The following is a 26,040-nucleotide window of genomic DNA, read 5'->3' as shown; positions in this document are numbered from 1 at the left end:
TTTTTTTACCATCCTCTATATATATGCATATAAGCGTTTACATTAAAGGCAATAAAAGTGGGCCACTGGAACGATATTACCTCCACGGGGAAAAGTCAGAAGTAGCTGTGGTAAAAGGAATGTAAATTTTTCGGAGGGGAAAGAGGAAGGAAAGAAAAGAAAAAAAATCGTAAATTTTAAATAGCTCGAACGGAAAAAACAGGGAATTCCAGTCAACTATAGTTTACATTTTCGAGTTTCAACGATAACGTATTTCCTCTAGATAGAGGCTCGTATTTCCCTCCTTTTAACACGTTCCTCACACTTTTCCTAGGAATATGTTTCACTTTAAAGGCGAAGGTCTATCGAACGAGTGCGCCGTGAAGCACGAAATAGAATAAAGATCAATTTTCCTAAGGAAAATATGATATTTTTGTATTCCTCGAAATATCTTCTCAAGAGATATCTCGCTCGATCGATATTCAATCTTGTTAAAATTTTCATTATTAGATCCATTGATCGTTCTACATTTTAATCTTTCTCTCTTTTTCCGTTTTTAGAAATGTAGAACGAAATTCATTTCTCCACGACGAAATATGTTTTTTTTTGACGAAAATTGTTAAGAAAATTAAATTAAACTTTTCCTTCTATTCTTCCTCCGGAACGAAGAAATCCCTTTGTGTGTGACCAAAGTAAAACTTACGCGTTCAACTTTCGAACTTTTCTTTCTATTTCAAGTACTCTTTCTTGTTCTATTTCAGAAGAACAGAATTTCTATAATTGGATATATTTAATAATTTTCTTTTCTAATAACTACGTTCATTTACGTTTCTACATAAACTTAATATTCCTGAAATTTAATCTACGTTCTGTGACACATTCTCTCTAGTTTATACGTTTTAAACACTTGAAATCTTCTTCTCAATCTCTCATAATAATAAACAATCTCACCAAAATTCCACAGTTCAAAGTTCTACACTTTGCTTCTTTAATTTCTCTCTTTTAGAATAACATTGAAGGTAAACGTGATATCTCGATATCCTTCAAGTGGCATGTACAAGTGAATTACAATTTTCCTTTCGATTATGAGAAAGATGCTCTTTTTATTTTCAAAATTATCCCAACAAAAATACAATTATAATAATATATTTGCAAGATAATAAATATGTTTCAATTTCTAAAAACCCTTGCCTATCCCTCTTACGTTCTAAATCCAAGCTTCCATTGCATAATTTTCAATCCTTTCCATCACGATAACACGCGTTTCCACGATACCATCGTGTGTTACAGATACAATAATGATTCGATATTACCTTTGCGTAACACACGATTCAAGGATCGTAATTTACAACCGCGAAGGATGAAGGGAGGAGGATGGTGGCTCGAGTGAGTAAACCATGCTCGGTTGTTACCAGTTATTACAACGTGGTGGTTATTAGTACGGCATACTTCGTATAATTGGTCGGGTAACCGATGTAACAATAATAACAAGCTCGACGCTTTGCTCTGTTAATTATCGTGAAGGGCCCATCGTGAAGGGAAGGGATATACTGATTTTACAGTGAGTTCTCAGCGAGGTTCTGATTCGAAGGAGATCACCTTCGAATTTATCCTAATATTTGCTAGGATCCTAGAAATCGAAAAGTCGGAATATATAAAAATGTCGACGGGTCTATTCGGTGTTAAAAGCATGAATAAGGAAGTGTCCTTGGCTATTTATTTAAAAATAATGTTTGTATTAATAACAATTTATTGTTTATGAATCTGTGTATTCGAAGACGAAAGCTTCTGTCGTGCTATTAGATGAAGTTTCCTTTAAGAATTTCAAAAAGAGTGGCAAAGAAGAGATTATTGATGTTTCTGAATTTTAAATAATAATAATATTAATTAATAAATAATAATTAATAATCGATGAAAGACGCTTCAACTTCATCGAAAAGAAAGCAATTATTACGAAATGAGTGAAACGCAAATTATTTCAATTTCTTATGAATAAATAAGATTCTGTTTCACTTGTTTCACTCCAACAGATTTCATACGATGGAAAGTTCTCAATGGGACACGGTTGATAATGCTCATTATATTTTAATGTATCGTTGTTCCATGAGAAAACGAGATTACGATGTTCGTGGCTACGAGGAGATTGTATTCAAAAGGATTTCCTTTCTCATGGAAATTTGTATTAACTTCGTCGTGTCGTTTCAAACGTTAAAAAGTGATCCTATCAACGTGGCAAAGAGGGTTTTCACAGGAGCGTTTTCTTTCGTGAGCAGACGTTCTTAATAATGTGCTAATTTCGGTTTTTTTTTCTCTGTAGAGGATTCTGCAAGGATGATGGTGCGTTCGTTTTGATCGCATTATCTTTACGATTTGTCTTTGAAAATATTTCTTTAAAAACAACGTTCCGATTATTTTTGATTATAATTCCACATTTTGATATAGGAAAATAATTTAAAATAAAAAGTAAATTATTGCAATTCTTATCGATATCTTACTACATTACTGATGAGAAATAATATTGAAATATTATTTTGTAATTAAATTTATGTGTAGTTTTTAGAAAGTTATTAAGAGAATGAATATTTTTTAAATCATTAAATAATTACTGTTGCAATTAAATATGACACGTGATTACAATTTTTCCAACAATTTCAAACATTTTATATTTTAAAAACCGATATTACGCGTTTATTATTACGAATCAGTCATCGACAGCTAGGTAATGAACTCATCGATCATTAATATCTATGGGAAATTGGTTTTCTGGGGAAAAATGCACGAAACACCGATAATCTAGTACCCCAGTAAATCAATCCCGTTTGATCACATCACAAACTTGCATGCATGTTCTTACAAAGATTTAAACTCATTATAACCTGTGTTGGACGTAACTGCAAGTTAGCAGAAAATTAACCGAGGCAGACAAACTTGCAACAGTTAATTGAACGTTAAGTAACCTGTTATTTTAATACGAAAGTGTAATGATAACACAGTTATAAAATATTAGGAATCGTTGCTGTCACAAAATCTTGGTTACAATTCCATCATTTATATATACGTTTATAAATAAAATATATATTGTTGATTAAATTAATTTTTCCTTCGACATACACAAATATTGTTGATTTATCACGCTATAATAATTTACAACAAAGAATGTACAATCTTTCTTTCACTTACAAAAGAACTCGTAATTAAAAGAGAGAAAATAAGAATCTACTATTAAATATTATTCGAATTTAATAATCTACTATTCCGTATAAATTAATATCTACGAGGAAGAATAAAAAACGTAATCTTTTATCAATTATCAGGAAAAAACTTTTAATTTTACAATTTTGAAAATACCAAAAATAAATACAAGTACGATATTCTCTCTCTTTTAACAATAATACTGTTATCTGAAAACAAGAAAAGAAAAATTTTCTCTCATTGCAGAACGATAATCTGATCAAGCTCATAATTGCTCCATAAATAGATTCGATGAATCGGTCATGTGTATATAATTGTATCGGTATGTATGCAACAATAACTGTCGGTATTCATTGGCCGATGCGCATTGTTCCGATAACATAAATTTTTGCAACTCTGTTATTTTAATTCGGATTGAACGACTTTATTTTTCCGCCGCGGCCGTCGTGCACCGTTTTTAGATAAAGTGGTCCCTTTTCCGTTGATATACAGCTCGAAATTGCGCCGGTGTTAAATTCAAAAAAAAAAAAAATAACTTTTATCCTTCTCCTACGTATTTTTTTTTTTTGATGTGTGCGAACATCTTCCAACAATTAACTATGGAAACAAATACATCACCTGCGCGGCGTGCAGGCAAAGTGTGATTCAATGATACACGAATTTCTCCATGTTTCTACAATTTACCGTATAATATTGTACAGATAATTGTGATAATAATTTTTCACAAGGAGAGTTATATTATTCGTGCACGAATAATAATGTTTCTCGTTAAATAATATCACGATGGATAACAGGAATAAGTTAAATGCATTATTAAGTATTGTCTTTTTTATTTTGTCTTCTGGAAAGTGGAATTTTGCGATTCTCTTATTTACATTGTGCTATAAGGGGGATGGGTTAAGTTTCGCGAATCTCAAAGATTGTAAGCGATTGATTGGATCATCAAGGATAAGTGGCGACGGCTTTGTCGCGATTAAATAAACTAATTACAATGGAACAGGGGCGAGCAAAGTTTCCATGTTGTGCTACGTGTGACGCATTAAAGGCGATACATCAGGGACAGCTTAATACTTGGACCAACTTAATACAGTAGTTTAATCAATTTAGCAGGAGAAGTTATTAACACGTGTGTGACGATGATAAAAGAAAGAAAATACAGTTGAATCAATGTTAAAAGTGAAAACTGAAAACGGGGATTATTGAAATTGAACGTTGTTAAAATTAAAACAAGTTTTAAATTGTAATTAATCGAAATGAATATCGAAGTATAAAATATTTTATTCGAAGAATTCTTCCAGATATACAATTTGTAATTGTTTAATTTTTTGATTGGCATACATTACAAAGCTGTCGCGTAATAGATAAGAACAAACTTTAATAAACACTGTTTGTATTTTGTAAAAAAGTTTAAGATTTTTAAGAATTGGAAATAATCACAAAATTTATTCCCAGGTATGTCTACGTGAAAACATATATATCTTATTTATTTCTCAATTTTCAAAGTCTATGATTAATCCTTTTGCTATGATGAAATCGATCCCTGATATTCCATCATAGAATGGAATGTCATAACTCACTATATTTGATAAACAAAAATCATAATTATATACTTAACTATGACACAATGTTATTCTGTTTCACTCTGATTTATTTATATTATTAATTATCATAGTTTGATTGATTTATCTTCAATAATATTATTGTTATAGTTTTATTTAGATAATAGAGAAGCTATTCATAAAGAAACAATATTAACAGAATGTGAATCGTGTTATTTTTAATAATAAAATTCATATAAATTTTTCCTAATGAAATTTATCTATACAAAATCTCTTTGTACAGTAAACAATTATAAATAAACAAATCGCATGAAACGCTTAATTAATATTATTATATTCATAAACAGGTAGATATAATAATCCAACTTATTTCGAGCAAGAGAAATAACTTTGAAATCGTTGTGTTCAAAAATAAATCATTCCTGTATATCTTGTTAAACCGTATTAAAATTAAGAAAACTTTGAACCGCCATAACTTCGTAAATAATAACTTCCGGTCAACGAATGAACGATCATTTGAAGCGCGGTATTTTCCCCTTTAAAACGCTTTTTCATTTATCCCGATACGACTTCCGGTTCCCGAGATATCGTCCTGTAAAGAAAAGAATACTTTCCAATCATTTACCTTAAAGCCGATTAAAACCTTATTAAAATTGACAAAATTTTAAATCGCTACAACTCCGAAGATAATGACTTCCGGTCATCGAATGAGCGATCATTGGAAGCGCGGGATCTTGCCCTTTAAAACGCTTTTTCATTTATCCCGATACGACTTCCGGTTGCCGAGATATCGTCGTGTAAAGCGAAAGGTAATTTTTAATCGTTTATTATCCCCGTCCTTGTCGCTTACTCGGACCTCTCGCTCGCACCTCGTCTCACCGACCTATCCCAAACTGCAGACAAGCGGCAGACGCGATTCCTAGAAACGCATAGTACGCATTTCCAGGAAAAATAAGTAGGTCACTGGGTCGCGGACCCATTCATAATTTTCGCATCGTCTTAAGCATTATGGACACTTTGAATCGTTATATCTCGGCAACCGATTGAGATATCGGGATAATTCGAAAAGTGACTTCAATGGCATGGCTCCCTCTATTTTCTGAGTAGATTTTGAGGATAAAAATTTTAGTTTATTCTCACGAATTTCATTTATGAATAAGATATTTTGCGATTGTAATGATCTGTTCCCGTGATGTACGGTATACGTTAATTTGAATTTGTTTTAAAATAATTACTGTATTTGTCCGAATCAATATCAAGCTGAATATCGGAACCGTTGAAACAGCATATTTTCATTTTACGTGTCGAAGAATTCTTTTTTAAATATGTTGAAATTTTAACTTTCTCAAATTCTGAAAAAAGCAACGTTTCGACCAATTAAATATCTTTCTCTCCTCCCAATCGATCGATAATCGCCATCGCTTCGAACGAACCGTGAAATTTTTGCCAAAACGCGGGAAGATCTCGAAAAACATGGGATGAAAGATATCAAACAAATGGAAATTTAATCAAAACCGGGCGACATCCGCTTTCCAAACATTCGGCTTGTAAAGAAAGCGGCAAATCAAGAGATTAAACGTGGGCCGAATGTTTATTCGTTTTGCGAGAAGCATTCGAGCGCTTCCCCCCACCATTCTCCGGCGTTCTTCCATCAAGCTCGTCGTAATTACTAATGCTTATCCCCACTCGGAATCGTGCGAACAGGCGAAAGAATGCGCGGAAAGATTAGGCGAAGGATTTACGAGACGAGGACTTAACGTTTCTTTTTCCCTTTGTTCCAGGAACGCCATTTACAACATAAGTCTGCACGACCTGACGGAGATCGTCGACCAGGTGAGTGGGATCACTTTTTCTTTTTTTTCTTTTTGAAAACTCGAAACTCGAATAAACAACGATCGATCTCGATTAATATTCTGTCGTCGGATTCATTTTCCCGTTGGATGAGAAGGGATATTTTTTTTTAAAAATTGGAATGTGCTTTACATGAAATCGAGGGAAATAACAGAACAACGTTTAAATGTCTTATACACGAAAGGAAACGATTGATGTAGACTTTGCTATTCGCAGAAATCGGACTTTCTTTCTGGCTATCTTGTTCATCTCTCGAGAAACAGAATGGTATCCATCGTGATATAAGAAAGAAGAGAAAAAGTACAAAGGTTCCTCTGTTCTATTTTCTTCTTCTTCTTCTTCTTTTTCAATCGATACGTGTGATATCCTTGTCTGAGCTAGATTCAATTCTTCTCATCCGTTGGATTCTCGTCAAAATATCTTCACCGTTCAATAACGAATTATAACCAATAATAAATGTGTGCTTTTTATAAGCTAGCTACGATCAAACACAATATTACAATTCGAATCTCTAAAGATTCAATCCTATCAATTCCTTTTCTCTTAAACTCGGTCGATCCATTCATTTCCTTAGTACACATTTTTTATACAAATCCCGCTTACCAGCGTTCTTCGCCGGTATAATTCCGCTTCAACGAAGAAAAAGTGGGCGATATAAGATATAAAAAAGTGGGAGGCGGGGGTGGAGAAAAGGGGAGAGGAGAATCTGCGACAAGTTTAAAATCAGGCGAACGGGAGCAAGAATAGATTTGCATGGTAATAAGTGTTTTTCGTGTTCCGCGTGTAATCCGAGAGGATCCCTCGGCAAACAGCGCAGAGAATCGGCTGATCGACTTTCTCGAAGCAAGCTGACACGGAAACCGTGCCGATTATTCCTCGCCAAATCGGGAGAAAAAAAAAAAAAAGAAAGAAAGAACGAGAACCTCCCTCCTCCCTTACATTTTACTACCCCACCCCCTATTTCACGCGCCCCATCAATCAAACTGGATAGATCTGGATCTCTCCCACGAGAGGCGAACTCGATCCGTGTCTCCTGTGACCGCGTGAAATCGACGCCGAGATGCGAAATTGGAAGCTGGATTATCGATTCAGTCGCGTGTATCGTTAAGGGAATCGAAGAATGATTTCCCGTTTTCGAAAGTTTTTCGTCTCGTCGATTGCATCCGCCTCTGATCTTAAGATTTCGCATATCCTTACGTATCATGTCGAAGCTCTCGTCCATGTTTCGATTCTCTCGAGTATAATGTACCTCTTTTCACGTGAACTTTATTTTCGAAACGATCGAACGAGTATCCTTCGATTCTCTTTTAATAGCAAGAGGATCATATACGCGATACCATGATTCTTTTTAGTCAGAATTGGAATTCGAGGGAGCAGAGAGAAAGAGATGTATATATATATATATATATATATATATATATATATATACACAAAGGAGGTAAGAGGAAGAGTAACGCGATAAAGAGAGATGGATGGAGAGAGACGCGTTCCTTGGCCATAACGGTAAGTCGTTCGTAAGGATGGAGCTAGTAAAAGTCAGCGGATTCTCTCAGCTGCACAATTCGTTTGTTTTTATCGCCCGGTTTTACGTATACCGTGGACTCGAAACGGTGCCACGATCGATTGTTTCTGATCCAGCGGATTTAACCTCTCCCCCTCCTTTCCGATCTCCTCGCGTTTAGATATCGCTGCAGTGATGTGAAATAAAATTTCAGGTCTTCGTTTTAACGAAGGAAATTTACTCGCTCGACGTAGAAATTATACTCTATACTTCTCCTTCCGGAAGTCAGAAAATGTTAATAAAATCGAAGTTACTCAATTTTCTGGAAAATTAATATTTTATCGACAATGATGTATATTAATTACTTAATTATTATTACCTTGTTGATGATTCGTTGTTGTGAAATTGAACGAGGATGTATTTTTCCTCCGTTTATATTAATAAACGAGATATGAATAGTCCGTCTTTGTCGTCGGATGATCGATTCGATACATTTGGCTTCCGGTTACGATCGTGCACGTCATCGTGCGGCTCGGTTGATAGAACGGTGACACGTATTAATCGACGTTTCTATCTGCGGACTCGAAGTCCTCATGGACGATGTAATAAATTGGAAGCAATTACTCTTACACCGATACCACTGCCACGAGATACGTTTGTCGTAAGCGTTGCACAATCTAGCAAATAGGATTTCTTCCGGCTGCGTGAATGATAAAAGCGATTGAAAAGCTTCTAAAAATGGGGCGGCCCACGTCAATCGTGGATTTTATCGTGAATTTAGATTCGCGATACTTTGATTCTTCGGATTATAATTAAGGATCGTGTCTTTTCTTTAAATTGTTTATACCCGAGAAGTATGGAAATGATTAATTTTATTATCGTTGCTATCGAATTGAAGTTTTTCTCGCGAATACCAATCTTCTTGGAAGAAAATTCATCGTTGAACGCTGCTACAAGTATACAGTTTAGAATAATGAATTTAACGAACGTATGAAAGGAAACGAGTAATGGACTTACAGATTTAAAAAAATTAATAATTGCCCTTTAATTTGTAAGTCAATGGTTCTTTTGTACGATTATGCATAGAGAAACGAATATTTGAAAGAAATAAATGACTCGTCGTGAATCACGTCTGAGATACAAAAGTCGAGGAAGTTAATATTTGCGATGTTGGTTTTCAATGAAAAATTTTACTTGTGATAAGATATTATTTCATGTAGCATCTTCACTTTTATGCAGTTACAAAAAGAATGGTATAAATATATTTATATTAAAGTAATTATACTCTACTAATTTAAAGATCAGTTTAAATCGTTATAAAAAGAAAATCAAGGATCACCTCAATCCATCAATACCAAATTATGCAAATTATTAATCGATAATTTAAGCTTATTAAAAAAAGGAAAAAAGGCTACTGTTATTGTTATGGCTCGCTCTTCGCTCTACCCTTAAACGATAAAAATTAAAATTATAGACCAATTCTTCTTTTTTCCTTTCCTCTCTTTCGCCAAGGGAACTGGAGCGCGACAAAAATGTAATATTACCTATTATTACACTCTCCATAAAAATTCATCGCGTTCCACGCAACTAACAATGCCGATAATATTAAAAATTACATTTGTATTTCTTCTTCTTCTGCCAGTTGTAAAACCTGCCGCCATATTGAATTACCAGGAAGCGCTAATTAATATCTGAAACCGTAGTGGCGCCACCATAACCACTTCATTTCCGCTACGATGGGAGAGAATTGTACTTCGATTATATCCACTCCCTTTCCACAACCGCTTTCGTGGCGCGGTGGATTTCGCGGTTACGGTATTTACAGAAACAACTTTGTCTTGCAGAAGTGGATTTCCGGATAAATTGGATTATTAACAGTTCACACCGTTCGAAATATTGATGCACTCCCCCTATCCAATTATTCCGTCCAATTATTTATCGCCATTTCGAAAATTTTCGCGCAATCGAGGAGATTCAAGTTTTTCGACTTATTATTAAAGGCTTGGTAAAGCGCTTTTGACAAAATTAATATTTCGTTTCAAGGATTGTTCCCAATGATCAACGATTTATGGCCTCGAAGAAAGAAATTTTTTGATTAAATTTCGTAGATTTTATTTTTTTATCTGGCGTCAATGGGATTATGTATCCATCAAATTGATGGATTCTAGATTTTTTATTAACGATTTTTGCAAGTGCTTTTAGCGAGATTAATATTGGCTCATAGCAATATTGATATTTAATCGCATATACATTTAGGTTTATAAACTTATATCGTTGATAAAATAATCAGAATCGCAGATGAAAATACGAAATAAAATTCAATCGAAGTCGAAACATCTTTTGATCGTTGATCGATGTTATTATTAGCATCCGTCCTGTTCGACGATAATGCACAATAATTAACACTTCTGTTGATTATTCTATTCAATTATGATTATCTCTGTCGTCGTATCAATCGAATCATTTATGTTTCAGCTACCGTGTCAAATCGATGACTCGTTTCCTTCTCTGTATCAACCAACCAATTTCGTAACGATATTACATCGAGCAACAATGATACTTATTTTCAAAATATCCAATCCATTTTTAATCACAAAAATTTGGTGGTTGAGAATAAAATTTTCAAAGTCTTTCGTAACCATTTTGAAAATAGTATTAATTACGACTGTCGATTGAAATATTTAATTGATCTTACGTGACAATTTTTTTGGTTTCACCAATGCAATGCAGGTTGAAAGCATACATAATACATAATCTGTCTTCACAACTTTTTTCTCGTCTCTTGGATAAATAAAACGATTAATAAATTTCGTACATGCGAATGATGTTACGTATTTGATCATTCGTAAGAAAATGATAATAACCATCTACCTTTGTTCAAAAGAAATTTTATTTCTCTTTTCTTTCCGTAATGGATGAAAGATTTAATCAAATAATTGCGCGAAACATCGCCTGCACGTAGATCGTTTGTTAAAATGATCTTGGTTTAACGATCTGTAATACGACCAACGTCGTCATGAACAGTGCAAGGTGAAAGTCTTTCGATCATTTCACTGTCAAGCTCTTCCTGCTTTCCCATGTCTGCATGAACAATCAATTACAGGCAATCCCTGTAGCAAGTTTCTCCACCATTGCAACGAGGACACGCAATGTTTCATGTTTTCACCAAAAATCTCGTTCCAAAAAGTCAGTTTGTGATTAAAAAAGTAAGGAAATTGATAAAGAAAATTTAGAAACAATTTATATCTCTATTAAAAATGAACGATCGTGCATCTACGTTAATATCGAAAGAGTATTAATTTTTTCATGGTTATTGCGAATATATAAAATATTTGCAAGATTGGAGAAGTTTGAGATATATTTTCAATAAATGAATATTACTCGCTATTTGTCGAATTACGATATGGAAAAGAAGAAGGTACGAGTTTCGATGCAAAAATTAAAAATGTTTAAAAAGCTTATTCCAAGTATTATTATTTCGTATGAAAATATTACATACATATTCGAAATATTATTTCAAAAGAAAACTTTATTCTCAAAATCCTGGTATCACTCGAAGAAATAAAAATATTCATTTCCATTTATATTTATTTTAAAAATCTATTTTCTCTTTTCAATATTCAAACTCCACTTTACTTTCACGATATTAATCGATGCAATTTCCTCAATTTCTGGATTTCGTTTCGTTGATTTCAAAATCCGGAAAAATTAAGATATCGCCTTTATTTATCCGTTTCAATTAAATAGTATAAGAGATACATTAATTACTCGAAGTATTTTTTTTTTCAAAGAATATATTTATAGAAAGAAAATGTGGACTCTTTACATTGTATCTAACAAACTACTTTAATAACATTCGAATTTCAATTTTCTCTTAAGTGTCTCCTCCAGATTTCTAAAATTACACGAATATTCAACCTTATAGAAGCTTGCTTGCAATTCACTTTTCTTTTTCTTTTCTTTCTTCGCTCTCTTTCACCAATTCCAGCGTAAATAAACGAGAGATTAAAGAGCGATCCCCTCCATTTCCAAAGACAATCCGCTCCAAGAGACTCTGGTAGAATCGCGAGAATTCTCCAGATCCAGCTTAGCTACGTGACACTGTTATTCCCCTCGACCTTCCATGTCGCGTTTCAGAGGAGAAAAACTTCTTTCCCGTAGTTCAGCCCGCGACATAACTCCGTGAAGATCGAAGGAAGAAAGGGCGGAAGGCGAGGAGGAAACGTTTGAAAGAACGTTTCCAGGAGATCTTGACAAATTAAGATTAGTTAAACCAGGCAAGTTGCGCTGGCTAATCGAGCGAAAGCCTCTTCTTTTTCTTCTTCCTCTTCTTTCTCTCTTTCATATCAATTAAACTCTCCACTATTGAATGCTTTTTATGGGGAGGGGAGTAGTGGATCATTTTGCACCGATGTCCTTGCTCTCTATTTCGAGAGCACTCGAACGGAGCTTGTTACGTGGAAACGGATTAAAGTAACGTCGAATTTGATGAACGATGTCGAGAATTCGAAGATATAATAATCCAGGGATGGAATTAAAAAAATTGGATTCCTTGAAGGATTTTTGATCCAAGTTTCGTTTCTTTTCCCTTTCTTCCCATTTTATCATGTTCGTGTTAATCTTCGTATACGTTAAATAATATGGAAATTATTTTGTATTAATTATTAAAACAGAATGACGGAAAAATAAATTTTTCGAAGTAAACAACAGATATTTTGTTACTGACCGTTTCAAGAAATATAATTAAATAAATCCATAAGTGGGTTCTTTTTTAATTCTTCGAGTCTAATGCAACAGTTCGATTTTTAACAATTGTTTCGTAATTTGGCCATAGTTTCATGTAATATTTTCGTAACGAAGCAACGAAAGTCCCTCGAAAGAGGGAAGAAATTTTGAAATGAAAATGGAATACAACGTTCCATGACTCGTTGTGAAAAATGAAATATTTTTTAAAATGAATTTTTTACTTTTGTATCGCTGCATGAAAAATATGCATGAAAAATATTATCCTTTTTTTCTTAAATAAAACTTTTTATTTTCATATATACAGACAACAATCTGATCCTGATCTTTTCCATTTAATTTAAAATTAATCGAAAATTAAACAAAATAAATATATCGTTCAATGGTGTTTTATATAAAGATATTCAATATTTTTAAATTTTCGTAACGTAAAATATACGTGATTGATATATATTTATAAGATACCTTGAAATCGATTCTAAAACCAAAAAAAAAAAAAAATAAAACAACAGGTTCATTCATCAAATTGTACCCAATTAAATTTTTCATGAAACCAACTTCAATTCCTTGTCAACTTAACAATAAACAAATCTTAACCATTAATGATTCCTTTATTTAATTCGATCCCCAAAATTAACATTCTTGCGCAATAATTTATACGAAAATAACAAAACATCGTCGTCCCATGCATACGAACGATCCCCTTACCCTGAAAAATAAAATAAATCTCCGATCAAAAAACATGGTACTCTGGAGCAGCAACAACAATTCCCTCAAACCATATCGAACCACGTTCATTCCTCGGAGACATTCGTCGTCTCGGCGCCAACTTTGCTCGAAGCGAAGTAAGATGGCGATAAGTCGAGACGAGACTCCGGTACCGGAAGTTGGCACGATGGAAGGAAACGCTGACTGGAAACACGCCGCGCCGCTTTCCCGACGAGATCACTTTCTTCTTTTTCTTCTTCTTCTTCTTCTTCTTCCTCCTCCTCAAACGAGAAGCAGAGAAAGGGAGAGAAATCGCCTTTTCGACTGGAGCAATTTCGTTGGTGGGCGCGGAACGTCCAAGGAGGACGACGTTGTTGACGTCGTAATCCCACGTCGAAAGTTTTCCGCGGGGCTAATTGAGTCTACCGACACCCTTCCACCTTTCTTTCCTCCCCTTTCCAGCCTCCTCCCTTCCCTCTGCTGGCATCCAGGCGGTCTGCGACCGCAAGTTTCGCAGCCCAACCCCCCCTTACACGGAGGAGGACCGTTATTTCTGACGACAATGAGGCCGAGATAAGAGAAGGATCGATCTTTTACCCCCTCCTTCTGTTTCCTTTTTTTTCTTCTTCCTCCCTTTCTTTTCTTTCTCCTTCTTTCCCCACCCGTCCTTGCCTTTTCTATTCCCCTTTTATCGTGACGTTGGTTTCTTTTATTTTCTTTTTTTCCTCCCTTTTTTTCCTTTTTTTTATTTCATTCCTCCTTCGAGGTTGGCTCGGCTCGTTTGAATGACTCGATGCGGTTTAGAGGAATTCTTCGCGACGTTTCAAGACGCTTGGTCGTCCATTATTTAGATAAGGCGGATGGCATTCTGTTTAAGGGGGATGTTGTATTATGACGAGGTGGTGAGAGGGGAAGGGAAGGAGAGGAAGGTCTGGGTGAAAGGAATTTTTTTTTTTTTTATTGGCAAGAGTCTGTGGTTAAGGAATGAGGAATTAGCCGTGGAGATTATATCGAATTGAAGTTTTTAATAACGTTGAGTGCGGTTGGCGAGGAAGGAGAGTTGAGAGTTTTGCGGAGAATGCCTGATATTAGTATTCAGGAGTGAATTTTTTTTTCTTTAGAGAATTATATGCGAATAAATGTTTTGGAATCGATTTTAATCTTTTTCAGAATATCGGAAAAATAAAGTATAACATTTTCGTGACATCGAAAATCGTATGTTTCCTTTATTTTTCAATCAATTTTTTATTCCCTGAGGCTTGCCGCTCTTTCAGATTTCAAATATTTTCATAAATATCCCTTTATCGGTAAAAATAATTATAATTGTTATTCCTCGTATTATTGTAAAACTAATATTGAATCTGTCGAGGAAAATTTAATATCTAATAAACGGCCGGGACGGATTCGAAGTGAAACAACTGTATGTATCTTTATAAAACAGAATAGTTTTGCATGACGGGCTGTCAGAAAACCAATAGTTACGTAGAACGTAATTCAACCAGAATCGAATCTTGGGGTAGACCGAAGTTACGTATGTATCGGTGGATTCGTATGCAGCTCGATACTTTTGAGATCACGACCAGATTCCAATCAAAATATTCCATGCTATCTGACCCGAAATTTTCGGCTATCCGCATAGCCCTGCTACGGAAATGGATTCCAGAATCCGACTAAGAAATGACGGTTTCTGAAAAGCGCAGCGTGGAGAACCATGGAGAAATGAATTCAATTTTTGCCCGAGTTTTCATCCGAGTCGGTGAACATATCTGGTCATCGTGTTGAGGAACGCGAGGAGGGAGGGAAACTTTGAGTTTTTTCAAACGTTAAAAGTTAATTAGAAGATTAAATTGAAACGAGCAATTTTCTATTGTATCGGGATAAATTTCATTGGCACGTTTATACTAAATTTTGTATTTTGTTTGCTATTAAGTGTGATTGAATATGCAGAGACGAATAATAAAAAGAAATTGAATAATGGTAAAATTAATCTTAAAAAAGAAGTGATCGATGTCAAGGTTTATAAAATTGAGATATTAGCATTGGATTAAAAAATTCAAATAATTTCTGACATTCTGAATTTCTTTTCTAGCAAAGAGAGAGAATTAATGTTTTTCGCGTGGAATATATAATTGTTTGCAAAATAAATTTAATTAATTTTTGGAAAAATATGATATTGGCATTTCTCGTATCGTATATTAAGCCACAGACTTAATATGTATCGAAACATTTAAATATTTTTCATCGATTTCTAGGTTTAAAAATTGCTATAAAAATCAAAAAAGAAAGGACATGTTATTTCTCCTATTAATTCTTTTCTCACATATAAGAAAAAAATTCAAGACAATTCAAGACAAAGTGAAATGTATAACTTTGCTTTTTTTTAAAAATTCAATTTCATTTTCTTTCTTTCTTTTTTTTTTAAATTATTCTTTTTCCATGCATTTCTCTATATTTTTCAAAGTGATATCAATATAATAAACGATACAGAATATTCTGTTATCGTTACTCGATTATTTTTCGACTCTTCCCAGTATCTATATTATTGCCTTCATCCAGGAGTCGATGGAAAAAAATCTGATAGGTAAAATTTTGCTCTCACGTCCGTGAAAGAAAAAAAATTATTTGTTACAAAATTAATTCGCCATTCTTTTTCACCGTGAAATTTTCCGACCAGTTTATATCAGTTCCCTAAAATTCCATTTGTTTCGTGAAAGCATGTAATCGAATAATAGGTGTTTCCATTGGCCGTCTGCGTTCGAAATTTTTTTTTTAAGTTGAATCGTTTTACACGCGTAATAGAATTTACTAGAACTTGGTGTATAAAGGACTCTCTGAAAATTCATACCTATAGCAGAAATGAAATTGTTCCTACGAAATAAAATTATACACCTCTTAATTCCAACTATCGAGAGGGAATTTCAACTTTTATTAAATTAATTTTATCCGTGGCGATCAAATTTTTACAGATACGTGTAAAGCAAAAAGCAAATATTCGAATATTTTTAAAAATCTTTAAAATACGAATCATCTCTAATGATAATTTTCTATAAAATCTTTTATAAATATCGTTAAAATTAACTCAAGCTTTTATAGCATTAATTGTTTCTCCGATTTTTTATTCTCCAATTTATTTTAAAATCAACATGCAAGATTAGAGCGTGGTTACGCGAATTTCAACAATTATTGCAAGAGATTCTCGTTTTATCGGATAAATACAATTTTTGAATTTTTACGATTTTAAAATTGCAGATATATTTATGCGAGTGTTACGTGCAATAGTATTATCCGGATCATCCGATAACACGATTATATTGCGGGTGCTTAGTACGGATGACCCATTATCGACCTGATATGTAAATACATTCAAGATTTGATATCTCGATCGACTCGAATTGCGGAGAGATTTAATTTCTTTTCCGTTTACAATTTATGATTTGTATAATCGTATCGAGATCGCGCGATTTTTCGCAAAATTTTCAAGAAATTTTTTTCCAGTTGTTGGAACAAAGAATATTTTTTCAAATTTATCGAATTTATGTCAAAAGTCGTGTGCCTCGTACGATCGAGGATGAAGTGATTTTTACGAAGCGAAAGAAAATGGAAAATTCGAAATATGATATAATATTCGACGTGAAAATTCAATATTTTTAGAAAATTGAAAATTTGAAAATTCTTTGAATAGAGATGTCTATTAAATTGTACGAAATCAATGACGAAAAAGTTCATTTCGTTTGAAGCTAATGGTAAAATGGTATTATTGGATGACTGCCATTTCATATTTACTTTGGCATTATTAAAAAACACGTTGTATTTCGCTTTACTTTTTTTAAAAGCCCTTTTTAGAAAGAGCAAAATAATTACACTTGCGTGTTTCTACAAATGAAGCTCTAATCTTGATACATATTGTACTGACCTGCAATTCTTGATTAATTTTAATTATATATAAAGTAAAGTACGACTTTGTGTGAGATATTTTTTAAACATGTTACACGTAAAGATAAATTTACAGGAAGAAAATGTTGCTTGTATCGATAAATCTAAAATTGTGCAATATAATAATAAAATATTCCAATTCTGTTTTCTTTGCAAAATTTAAAGATATATAAAAATTTCATTCTTGTTAATATTTTTTATTGCCTGTATAATGTAAAACTTTTATCAAATTATACGATTATTTCCACTAAATAATAACTAATACTTTTAATTGTTTAATTTTTTTTTTTTTTTGGAAAATTACTTTCATAAATTTCGCTTCCAAAAAATTAAAAGCACTTTATATCTGATATTTAATACCAAAACCTCTCACTACCATTTAACAGGAGTTTAATTTTCCCAAATAAAATTGTTTAAATTAAATTCATTCTTTCCACCACTTTCAAAAAAATCAAAAACATTTCACAGTTCCTGTGATACAATAATACTTTTTAATTTTCCCCATATAACGATAAAATGCATTAGTTTTTTCAAAAAAAAAAAAAAATATCATTTCAACTCCCCAATTCGATTATCCCTTAACGATGAAATTTCTCCCATCCCCTGTGAACGATCACACGATCGAAATATTTCAAGCGTGAAAACTCATAATGATCGGCGAAAAATTCTCACAGATTGTAATTTTCTTCAACTTGTATCGATAAATCGATATATCGTTGGTCTCGATCGTGAAACACGCAGTTGAACATGCGAGGAAATGGACGTTGTCGAGAATTTCACCGACAGCTCGTTCTATTTGCGCCCGCTAATAATTCAAGCACACTCGAGAGACAAGTTTTATCATCGTCGTCGTGAGGGTCCAGCCTGTATAAAGAAACTTGCCTCGTACAAAGGCGGCCGTTTATCGGATGAATTTATTCATGATTCATCCAACTTCTTAATACCAGGCAACCGGGCATCGTGATAGCGGGGAAAGTTGAGCCGAGTTAAAATTTCGCAAGCTTCCTAACCGATGCTTGTCATCCTTATCAATGGTATTTTCTATTCTAAAATAAATATATAAAAACTTTATATATATATATATAAAATTTTTATCAGAAACTTTAAAACTTATCTCAACTGATTCGATATAAAATGGACGCAAATCTTACCATTTTATAAATCGAATATCCTCGAATGCGTTATCCAATAAAATGTTTCGCGTCGTCGTTGATTTATCCAATATCTTTCTGGAATAAACTGCGACTAATACCATGTGAGATTTATGCACCGTCTATGGCAACTAGGAACACGCGATTCTCGATGTATCGACGGGTGGGTAATCTTATCAGGCAATGCGTACAACCGATGCCAGACCTTGATTAGACGTAAATATTCCTTCGTAATATCGATCTTTTTTAAAAAAAAAAAGTGCGGCATAACAGCTCGAAACTTGCTTGCTTAAGAAAATCTTGTTATCTTTGAATCAAGAAAGAATTAATGATCTTCACGAATTCTTTCGGAATGGAAGTATGCAAATATAAGATGAAAATTTAATTTTGAAATATTCATTTCCATTCGTTTTGTTGATTGATTAAACTGATAATTACTTGAGAAACTTTTGTTATCGAATAATTTGGAGATGAACCATCTCAAAACTAATGAAATTGGCTGTGGAGAAAAATTATTGTAACAATAAGAAATAACGAAGTCGTTAAGTAGAATTATTATTATCGATAATAATTTTCTATTCTTCTAGATTCTTTAAATTTACATTTTCCTGAATACTGAACATGAAGATTCTTCTTGCTTTTGAGCTGTAAATTCTTCCCCCATCGAAATACGCTCGAATTTTTCGATTTAAAAATTTTTCATAAAGATTTTGTCATAAAATCGGCAAATAATTCCACGAGATATCTCGTATTTTATTGTTGCATGCCACCCAAAACATTCGAAATTCAATAGAGGCTGTCTGATATGATATTTGGTACATCGTGTTTATGATATAACCGTATAGAATTTTCACTATTGAACATTCCGTTTTTCAATCATAACTGAAATTCAATCTTCCGTCTAAGAAATATCGCTGTTATCGAATAATATCAGAAATTCGAAGAAAGCAAACAAAGCGGTTAATCGCAATTTAAAATTATCAATCCGAGATATCTGCAAAATTCAATAAAACAATAATAAATAACATCAATCAAAATCCCAAAAAAAATTCTAAAAAAAGAAATAAAATTTCCTTTCGATCGCAAGAAAGTTAGCGTTTTCTTCCCGCGATGCTCACGTTTTTTCAAACGTTTTTCCATTCGCCGCAAACAGTTGTAAGATTCGCACGGATGAGACTCTCGATAACTCGGATCATTCGCATGGCAAAAACACGGCCATTGTCTCGCATAATCAGCACGTAATGGCGCGATGCACTTGTTGTTGCTGCACACCGGAGATAAGGCGGCTCCGGAAACTGGTTGCAAGAAGCGCGATCCTTCTTTCTCTCTCTTTCTCCCTCTTCCTCTATCTCTCTTTCTCTCCTCCGTTACCGCTCGAGATCTTGACCCCAGAAAACTCGGTGCTTGAACCGCAGCATGGCTCGTGACTTTCTACGATCCTCCATTTCGATCGTGTTGAATTTATATGTTTCGATTATTTGAATTTTTTTCAATTGTTTCTTAAATAGTAGAGAACGTTTCGATTCGAGAAAGTGTAAATTTACATTGAATAAATAAAGAAGATCATGATCTTCGAGTAATATCATTAGATGCTTTATTAAATTCTTCCTGTGATTTCTTTTAGTCCTGTTTATTTTGATCGTTCAACGATATTACTAGAATTTTTGGTATCATATCATATTTTTGAATTGAATATACTGTCGTAAAATTTTCCTCCAGTTTTTTAAAAATAAATAACGGGATAAATATTATCGATATCTAACGGATATTTTCTCAAGTTTTAATCTCGATAAGTTAAAAATATATAAAGTTTCTAAATTCTCCCGCCATTGTGTCAAAAAATAACTTTACAAATTTTCCAGCTAATTTTCACGTGTTCGTTGTTTAAAAAATAAAAAGAGAATTATGTAAATATACAAAGGTGACTAACGTTCCCAGGGAAAACGTAATATTATTATAATTTCGAGAGAGGGGAACCTCTCTGAAAATGAAACCTCGTTGCATAGACATATATACAGCAAAATTTTAACTCATTAAATTTGATGACGGCAATTAAATAAATAACTGCTACTCGCCATGAAATATTTAAACGCAATCGTGCGTCGTATGAAATTAAACAAATTATAACGAATTATAAAAATAAAATATAAGAAAAATGATAACGAATTTTACCTTCGACACGATATTATGGCGAAAATTTGTGTACGGTAATGGAGTCTTTCATCAATGTCAATGTTGTATCGGCAGAAACTGTCGGTATTCCGAAATAGATTGTTAACATTAAGTGATTACATGGAATATCGATGAATTCTTACTTTCCATCGCATCAGTGGCTATATATATGCTTTTATTATTTTTTTTTTTTCAAGTTGAGCTTCAAATCGCATTATCTATCTTATTCTCACGTATTGTCGAATTTAAATTCATCGTGTAGTTATAAAAGAGGGAAATTTTACGTTAAAAAAAGAAAAAAAAATTAAATTGAAAACGTGGAATAAAATTGTTCCATTTCAAATCTCGTTTTTAGAGTTTGAAATCCAGTTTGAAAACGTACCAAGTATCACGAATTTTTCTATTCTAATTCTGAAACTAGATAATAGGTTGAAAGTTATTCCGTGATAAATAAAAGATAGAATAAAAATTTTTTGTTTCGAATTTGTTATCGAAAATATCGTAGAATAATTCTCCATTATAAATTTACAAACGTTTTATCTTTATAAGTAAATCATTTTTAATTATATTACATTAATTGCAACTATTCTATATACACATATACATATTAATTTTACAAAAGATTGTATTTTATACTGTTCATACACTTTTTTTAATCTTATTTCCTGATCTTCTATTTCGTTTCTTGTGTTTCGCGATCAAGAACGAGAATAAAACAGGATGCTGTAAACTGGACAAGAAATTATGACTCACTGCCAACCTCTGTATTCGTGCTCTTTCAATTGTTAACTTTGAGAAAGTTCACTAAAGTATTTATTCCTTGCCACGATAGAATTTAAATTTACAATATTTCAACATTCAGAGAAATTTAAAGTTCGTGATCGTATTTCCTTCTTGTTTACATTCCTCCAATAATGGAAAATTTGTGTTAACATTGTAAAAAAAAAAATTGTTTATCGAGAGCATTGCTTCGTGAGTAGTATCTTATGTAAATGTATCATCGTAATTGGAGAAACTTTTGATAATAAATTTTGGGGAGGGGGCAAAGTTGGCACGATATAACCATCTCTAAATACGTTTCGCCCCATAAACTGTCATTCCAAACTCTCTCTCTAGACCCTTGTCGCTCTAAACTCTACGTGTCCCCTAATTCTTGTCTCTAAACCATTATACACGAATGTGATTGAGTCAATAAGAAGTGAAATGAAAAAGAGCGAAGAAATTATAACGTAACAATTTAAAAGATAATCTTTAGCTTTATCATTATTGACGCGTTAAAAAGATTGAAAAATGAAAGGAATAAATAAATTTGCATCTCGAAGAAAAATGATCCCTATCTTGCACGAGATGCAAATTATTAAATGTTATGGAATGAAAATAGATCTCTCGTTTTCTCTTCATATCGAATTCATTTTTCATGATTGATGATATCCAACACAAGAGTTATTAAATATGCGAATGTTTTTCTAATAAAAGAGTTTTAATCGTGTTTTCGATATTTTTCGTCTATGAAAATTTAATCGTTTCGCATTAAAAATAAAATAATATGCGAATATGTATTAAATTTTAATTATATAATTTTCGAAGATTGAAATATTCTTTCGTTGAAAATTTCAATTGACAAAATTCAAATTCAGTTTAAATTAAACTTAATTTGTTCCGTTTTTTTATTTTCATTTGATCGAACGAATATATTTTCATTAAAAAGTCAAACGATGCCATCGCGTAATCCACTTCACATTAAAAATATCTATATCCATTAAATCTATTTTATTCATAAAGAGTAATAATTAATTTAATTACAATTAATTTGATCCAATTTCCCGACGTTACATATTTTTAATCGAAAACCGATCCATTTAATATCAATCATCGCAAGAGAAAAGAAAGGACATTATCACTCGACTGATTTACATTTGTATTCAACTCGATATACCGAACATTAAACTAAGAAAATTAAGACTAATCTCGACCTTTCTCCTAATAAAATTCAATATAATATAAAATGCAAATTAATCGCGAAATTCATCAACCGTTATTAACACGTCGAAGAATCCGATTAATCCTAATTTCGAAAATTAAACTCGATCCAGCCAATTTTCCATCCAATTCCACTTACTCGACCCGCAAAAGAGAAAGACGATCGATCTCTCGATCCCCTTTGATCGCGCCACTCCTCTTAAATCCGTTTCGTTTCCTTTTCCTCGATCGATCGATCACGGAGGGGAAGCTGGTTAACGCGGTATCCGGCCAAGACAAGAAGCGAGACACGCCGTGAATTTAAGGGCAGAACCAGATTAAAAAGCAAACGGTTTATATATATATATATATATATACATGGACAACCGGTTCCCGGAGCAAAGACTCTCTCGCTTACGTATCGTGTGGATCAACCTTTAAGACACAGGATGCAAGCAAATTGAGTATGTTGCAACAAAGTGCGGTATCTGATATCGCCGGATCCTCTCCGCTCTCTTTAGCGCTTAAGCTTTCCTGTGTAGGAATAGCCTTCGGGGGCATAGGATGCGCGTTGAATCCTGAAAGGGTGGAGGGAGGGAGGGTGAAGGAGCGATACGTTTTCTTATGGTAACGTGCACGTTGAATGCAATATGGCGGCCGGTGGTGAACGGAGGAGGAGGAGGAGGAGGAAATTGAAAAATTTTTCGCCAAGGAGGATGAGGAATAAATAACAAATCCGTCGGAGGGATATAAATGTCTAGCAGTGGCTCGACGATAACGATATGGCCGTTTGTAACGCGTACAGACTTTCGACCATTTTTCTTTGTCGTTATCTTTTTTCTTCGGGATTGGGGATTGTCTTCTTGTGGAGCGAAATAATAATGAAATGGTGTAACGAGATGTGCAAGGAAATTGAACATGTTGTTAGGGATCTTGGATAAAAGGAGATCGTTTTATGTAAGAGGCAAAGATTTGTATTCTTCTGGCTGATCGTGAATCGATCGTGTGGGGGGAAACGGGAGTTTTTCCGTTGCGCAACTTTCTCAAACTAACGTTCTGGAATGAATTACTTTGAATAATTCAAAGGTGTAAGAATGTTTTGAATAGATTTTTAATATGCGAGAGTTTTGTTAAGAAGTAAGTACGATTCTTTTCTTGCAAGATCTGTCTGATATATATACGATAATTTAATTTCCTTCGAAAAAATGATGGTTATTATTAAAATCCTAAAAAAAGAACAACACTTAATCCAATATATCTTCGCTCTCCAGTCATTCTCTGTCGCACTAAACCGAATTCCAAAACAAGAAGAGACGACTGTGTCTATGTCCGTCACGTGCCGAAACTGTGAAAAACAATATCCACACGTACGACCAATCTCTCCCCCGTATAAAAATATCCGCACGCGGTATCTGCAATTCAAAAAACACACGCGATAAAAACATCCGCTCGAAATCTTTCGAGTTGCAAGTTGGGGGATCTCTGATGGAACTAGCGGCGGTTTCCGACACGGAGGACGAACAAAGACAAGGAATACGTGTCGCTGGGTAAAAAATTTTTAATAACGGCGCGAAGACATCGTCGTCGCGAAAGGACGAGATACACAACAGTTACGTATCTCGACGACGTGCCGCGAGCCGAAGTTGCAAAAACGGAGGGGGAAAAAGAAGAAAAAGAAAAAATAAGAGAACAGGGAAAAAAGGAGAAAGAAAAATAGAAACGAAGAAAGGGAATGGAAACGAAACGAAACGAAACGAAACAAACCAAAAAAAAAAGGAAAAGAAAAGGAGGAATAAAAGGATAGGAAAAACAGCTGTGTTTGCCGAGTTGCGCGAAATATTGAAATACGAAGACAATAGGTTTCCCGCAGGATGCGAGGAGGAAGCCTGCTCGGTTGAGCTCCAAGTCGGAGGGTCCGTTTCGACCCACCTTTGTCTCTTGTATTCCCCTGTTTTATAGTGTGCACGTCGCCTAATGCATCGAATGGTGCGTAGCCACGGAGAGAAAGACGGAGAGAGAAAGAGAGAGAGCAAAGTTGCAGACTCCGCATCGGTTTGATTCTCCTTCTGTCCACTCGTGTTCCTCTCGTTCTATCCCTCTTCCTCCCCCCTCTCTCTCTCGGTGTCTGGACATATATATATATATATGTATGGATGGGGAGAGGGAGAGAAAGGGCGAAAGAGAGACGAATGAATCGACGAGGAGAGAGACGAGAGTGAGAGGCGGCTCTGACCGGTCATTCACTCGGGCTGCCCGCGTAAAAACTTGCCGCTACCTTGTACGCGCGCCGTGTCTATGTTACTTTGCTCCGCACGTGTGTCGGCCTGTTACGTGCAAGTATATGTGTAACATAATAACATATATGCGAGAAGGGTAGATATATAAAATTATACCGGGTGTTTCGTGCGAATTGGCCTCAACATCTCTGCAATTTGATTATCGAGCTTAAGATTTCGAGGTTGGTTTCGTAGGTTGTATTACGAGTTTCATCTTGAGTTAAAGTATACACGTATCTTATTAATCTTATTAAAGATACGTATTTATTTAATACGAAGAGAACAGGAGCGTAGAGTAAAACTTTACCTCAAGGAAATGGGGTATTTGATTTTCGCGCGCATTTCGAGACAGCGTCTCGATGTATCTGCTATCTCCCTCTCGCTCGTAACCATGAGTCTGGTCGACAGGCCGCGGCTGGCTTTGTACTGTTCGTTCGTCGTCAATGGTGCACGCTGTGGACGGAAAAGGGAGGGGAAGATAAAACGATGACAAAAAGAATGGGATGGAAAGGGAGACAGAGAGATGAAAGGAAGAGAATCGGTGAGAAAAGAGCAAAAACGATCGTATCGCTGCTGAATTTCCGCGTACACTGGATTTAGGGCCGCCATGGCGGTTGCTCGATGGAATATAATGCTCTCTCATCGTTTAATCCTTTCATCCCGGTGAAAACGGGACCGATGAAACTCTCCAATGTCTCTTTTTCCCCTCGTCGAAAAGGGGAATGATTGATACGTAATATTCGGATATCGAGTTATGATGTTCTCCACTCTGCCCTCTTTGTCTCCTTCTCTTTTTTCTTTCCTTTTTGTTTTTTTTGGAGAGGGAGGGGGAGAGAGAGAGAGAGAGAGAGAGAGTTTTTTTTAGAGTTCGATTCCTCGAATCGAATCATTCCTCGCATTGTCCATTGGTGGATAAACGTGGCTGGTTCAAAAATGCAACAGAAATCGTTGAAAACGTGTTACATGGGAATGGCGATTACGGTTTGAAAGGGCTCGTCACGTTGGTGGCCGATGGT

At 34.3% G+C, this 26,040-nt stretch overlaps 1 protein-coding gene across 6 annotated transcripts in view; it reads left to right on the top strand.

Annotated features, from left to right (window-relative positions):
- The window catches only part of LOC107997499 (semaphorin-1A), a 396,921-nt gene that overhangs the window by 135,305 nt on the left and 235,576 nt on the right, over positions 1 to 26,040 (top strand). For all 6 annotated transcript variants that reach the window (XM_062071778.1, XM_062071777.1, XM_017056130.3 and 3 more), the window contains one exon: positions 6,512 to 6,563. In XM_062071778.1, coding sequence (XP_061927762.1) covers positions 6,512 to 6,563 — 52 coding nt within the window. The remainder of the gene's footprint in view (positions 1 to 6,511; positions 6,564 to 26,040) is intronic.

This window comes from Apis cerana, linkage group LG2 (genome assembly GCF_029169275.1).
Source record: "Apis cerana isolate GH-2021 linkage group LG2, AcerK_1.0, whole genome shotgun sequence".
Taxonomy (NCBI): Eukaryota; Metazoa; Arthropoda; class Insecta; order Hymenoptera; family Apidae; genus Apis; species Apis cerana.
Note: the sequence above shows the minus strand (reverse complement) of the source record. Positions and strands in the feature narration are given on the sequence as shown.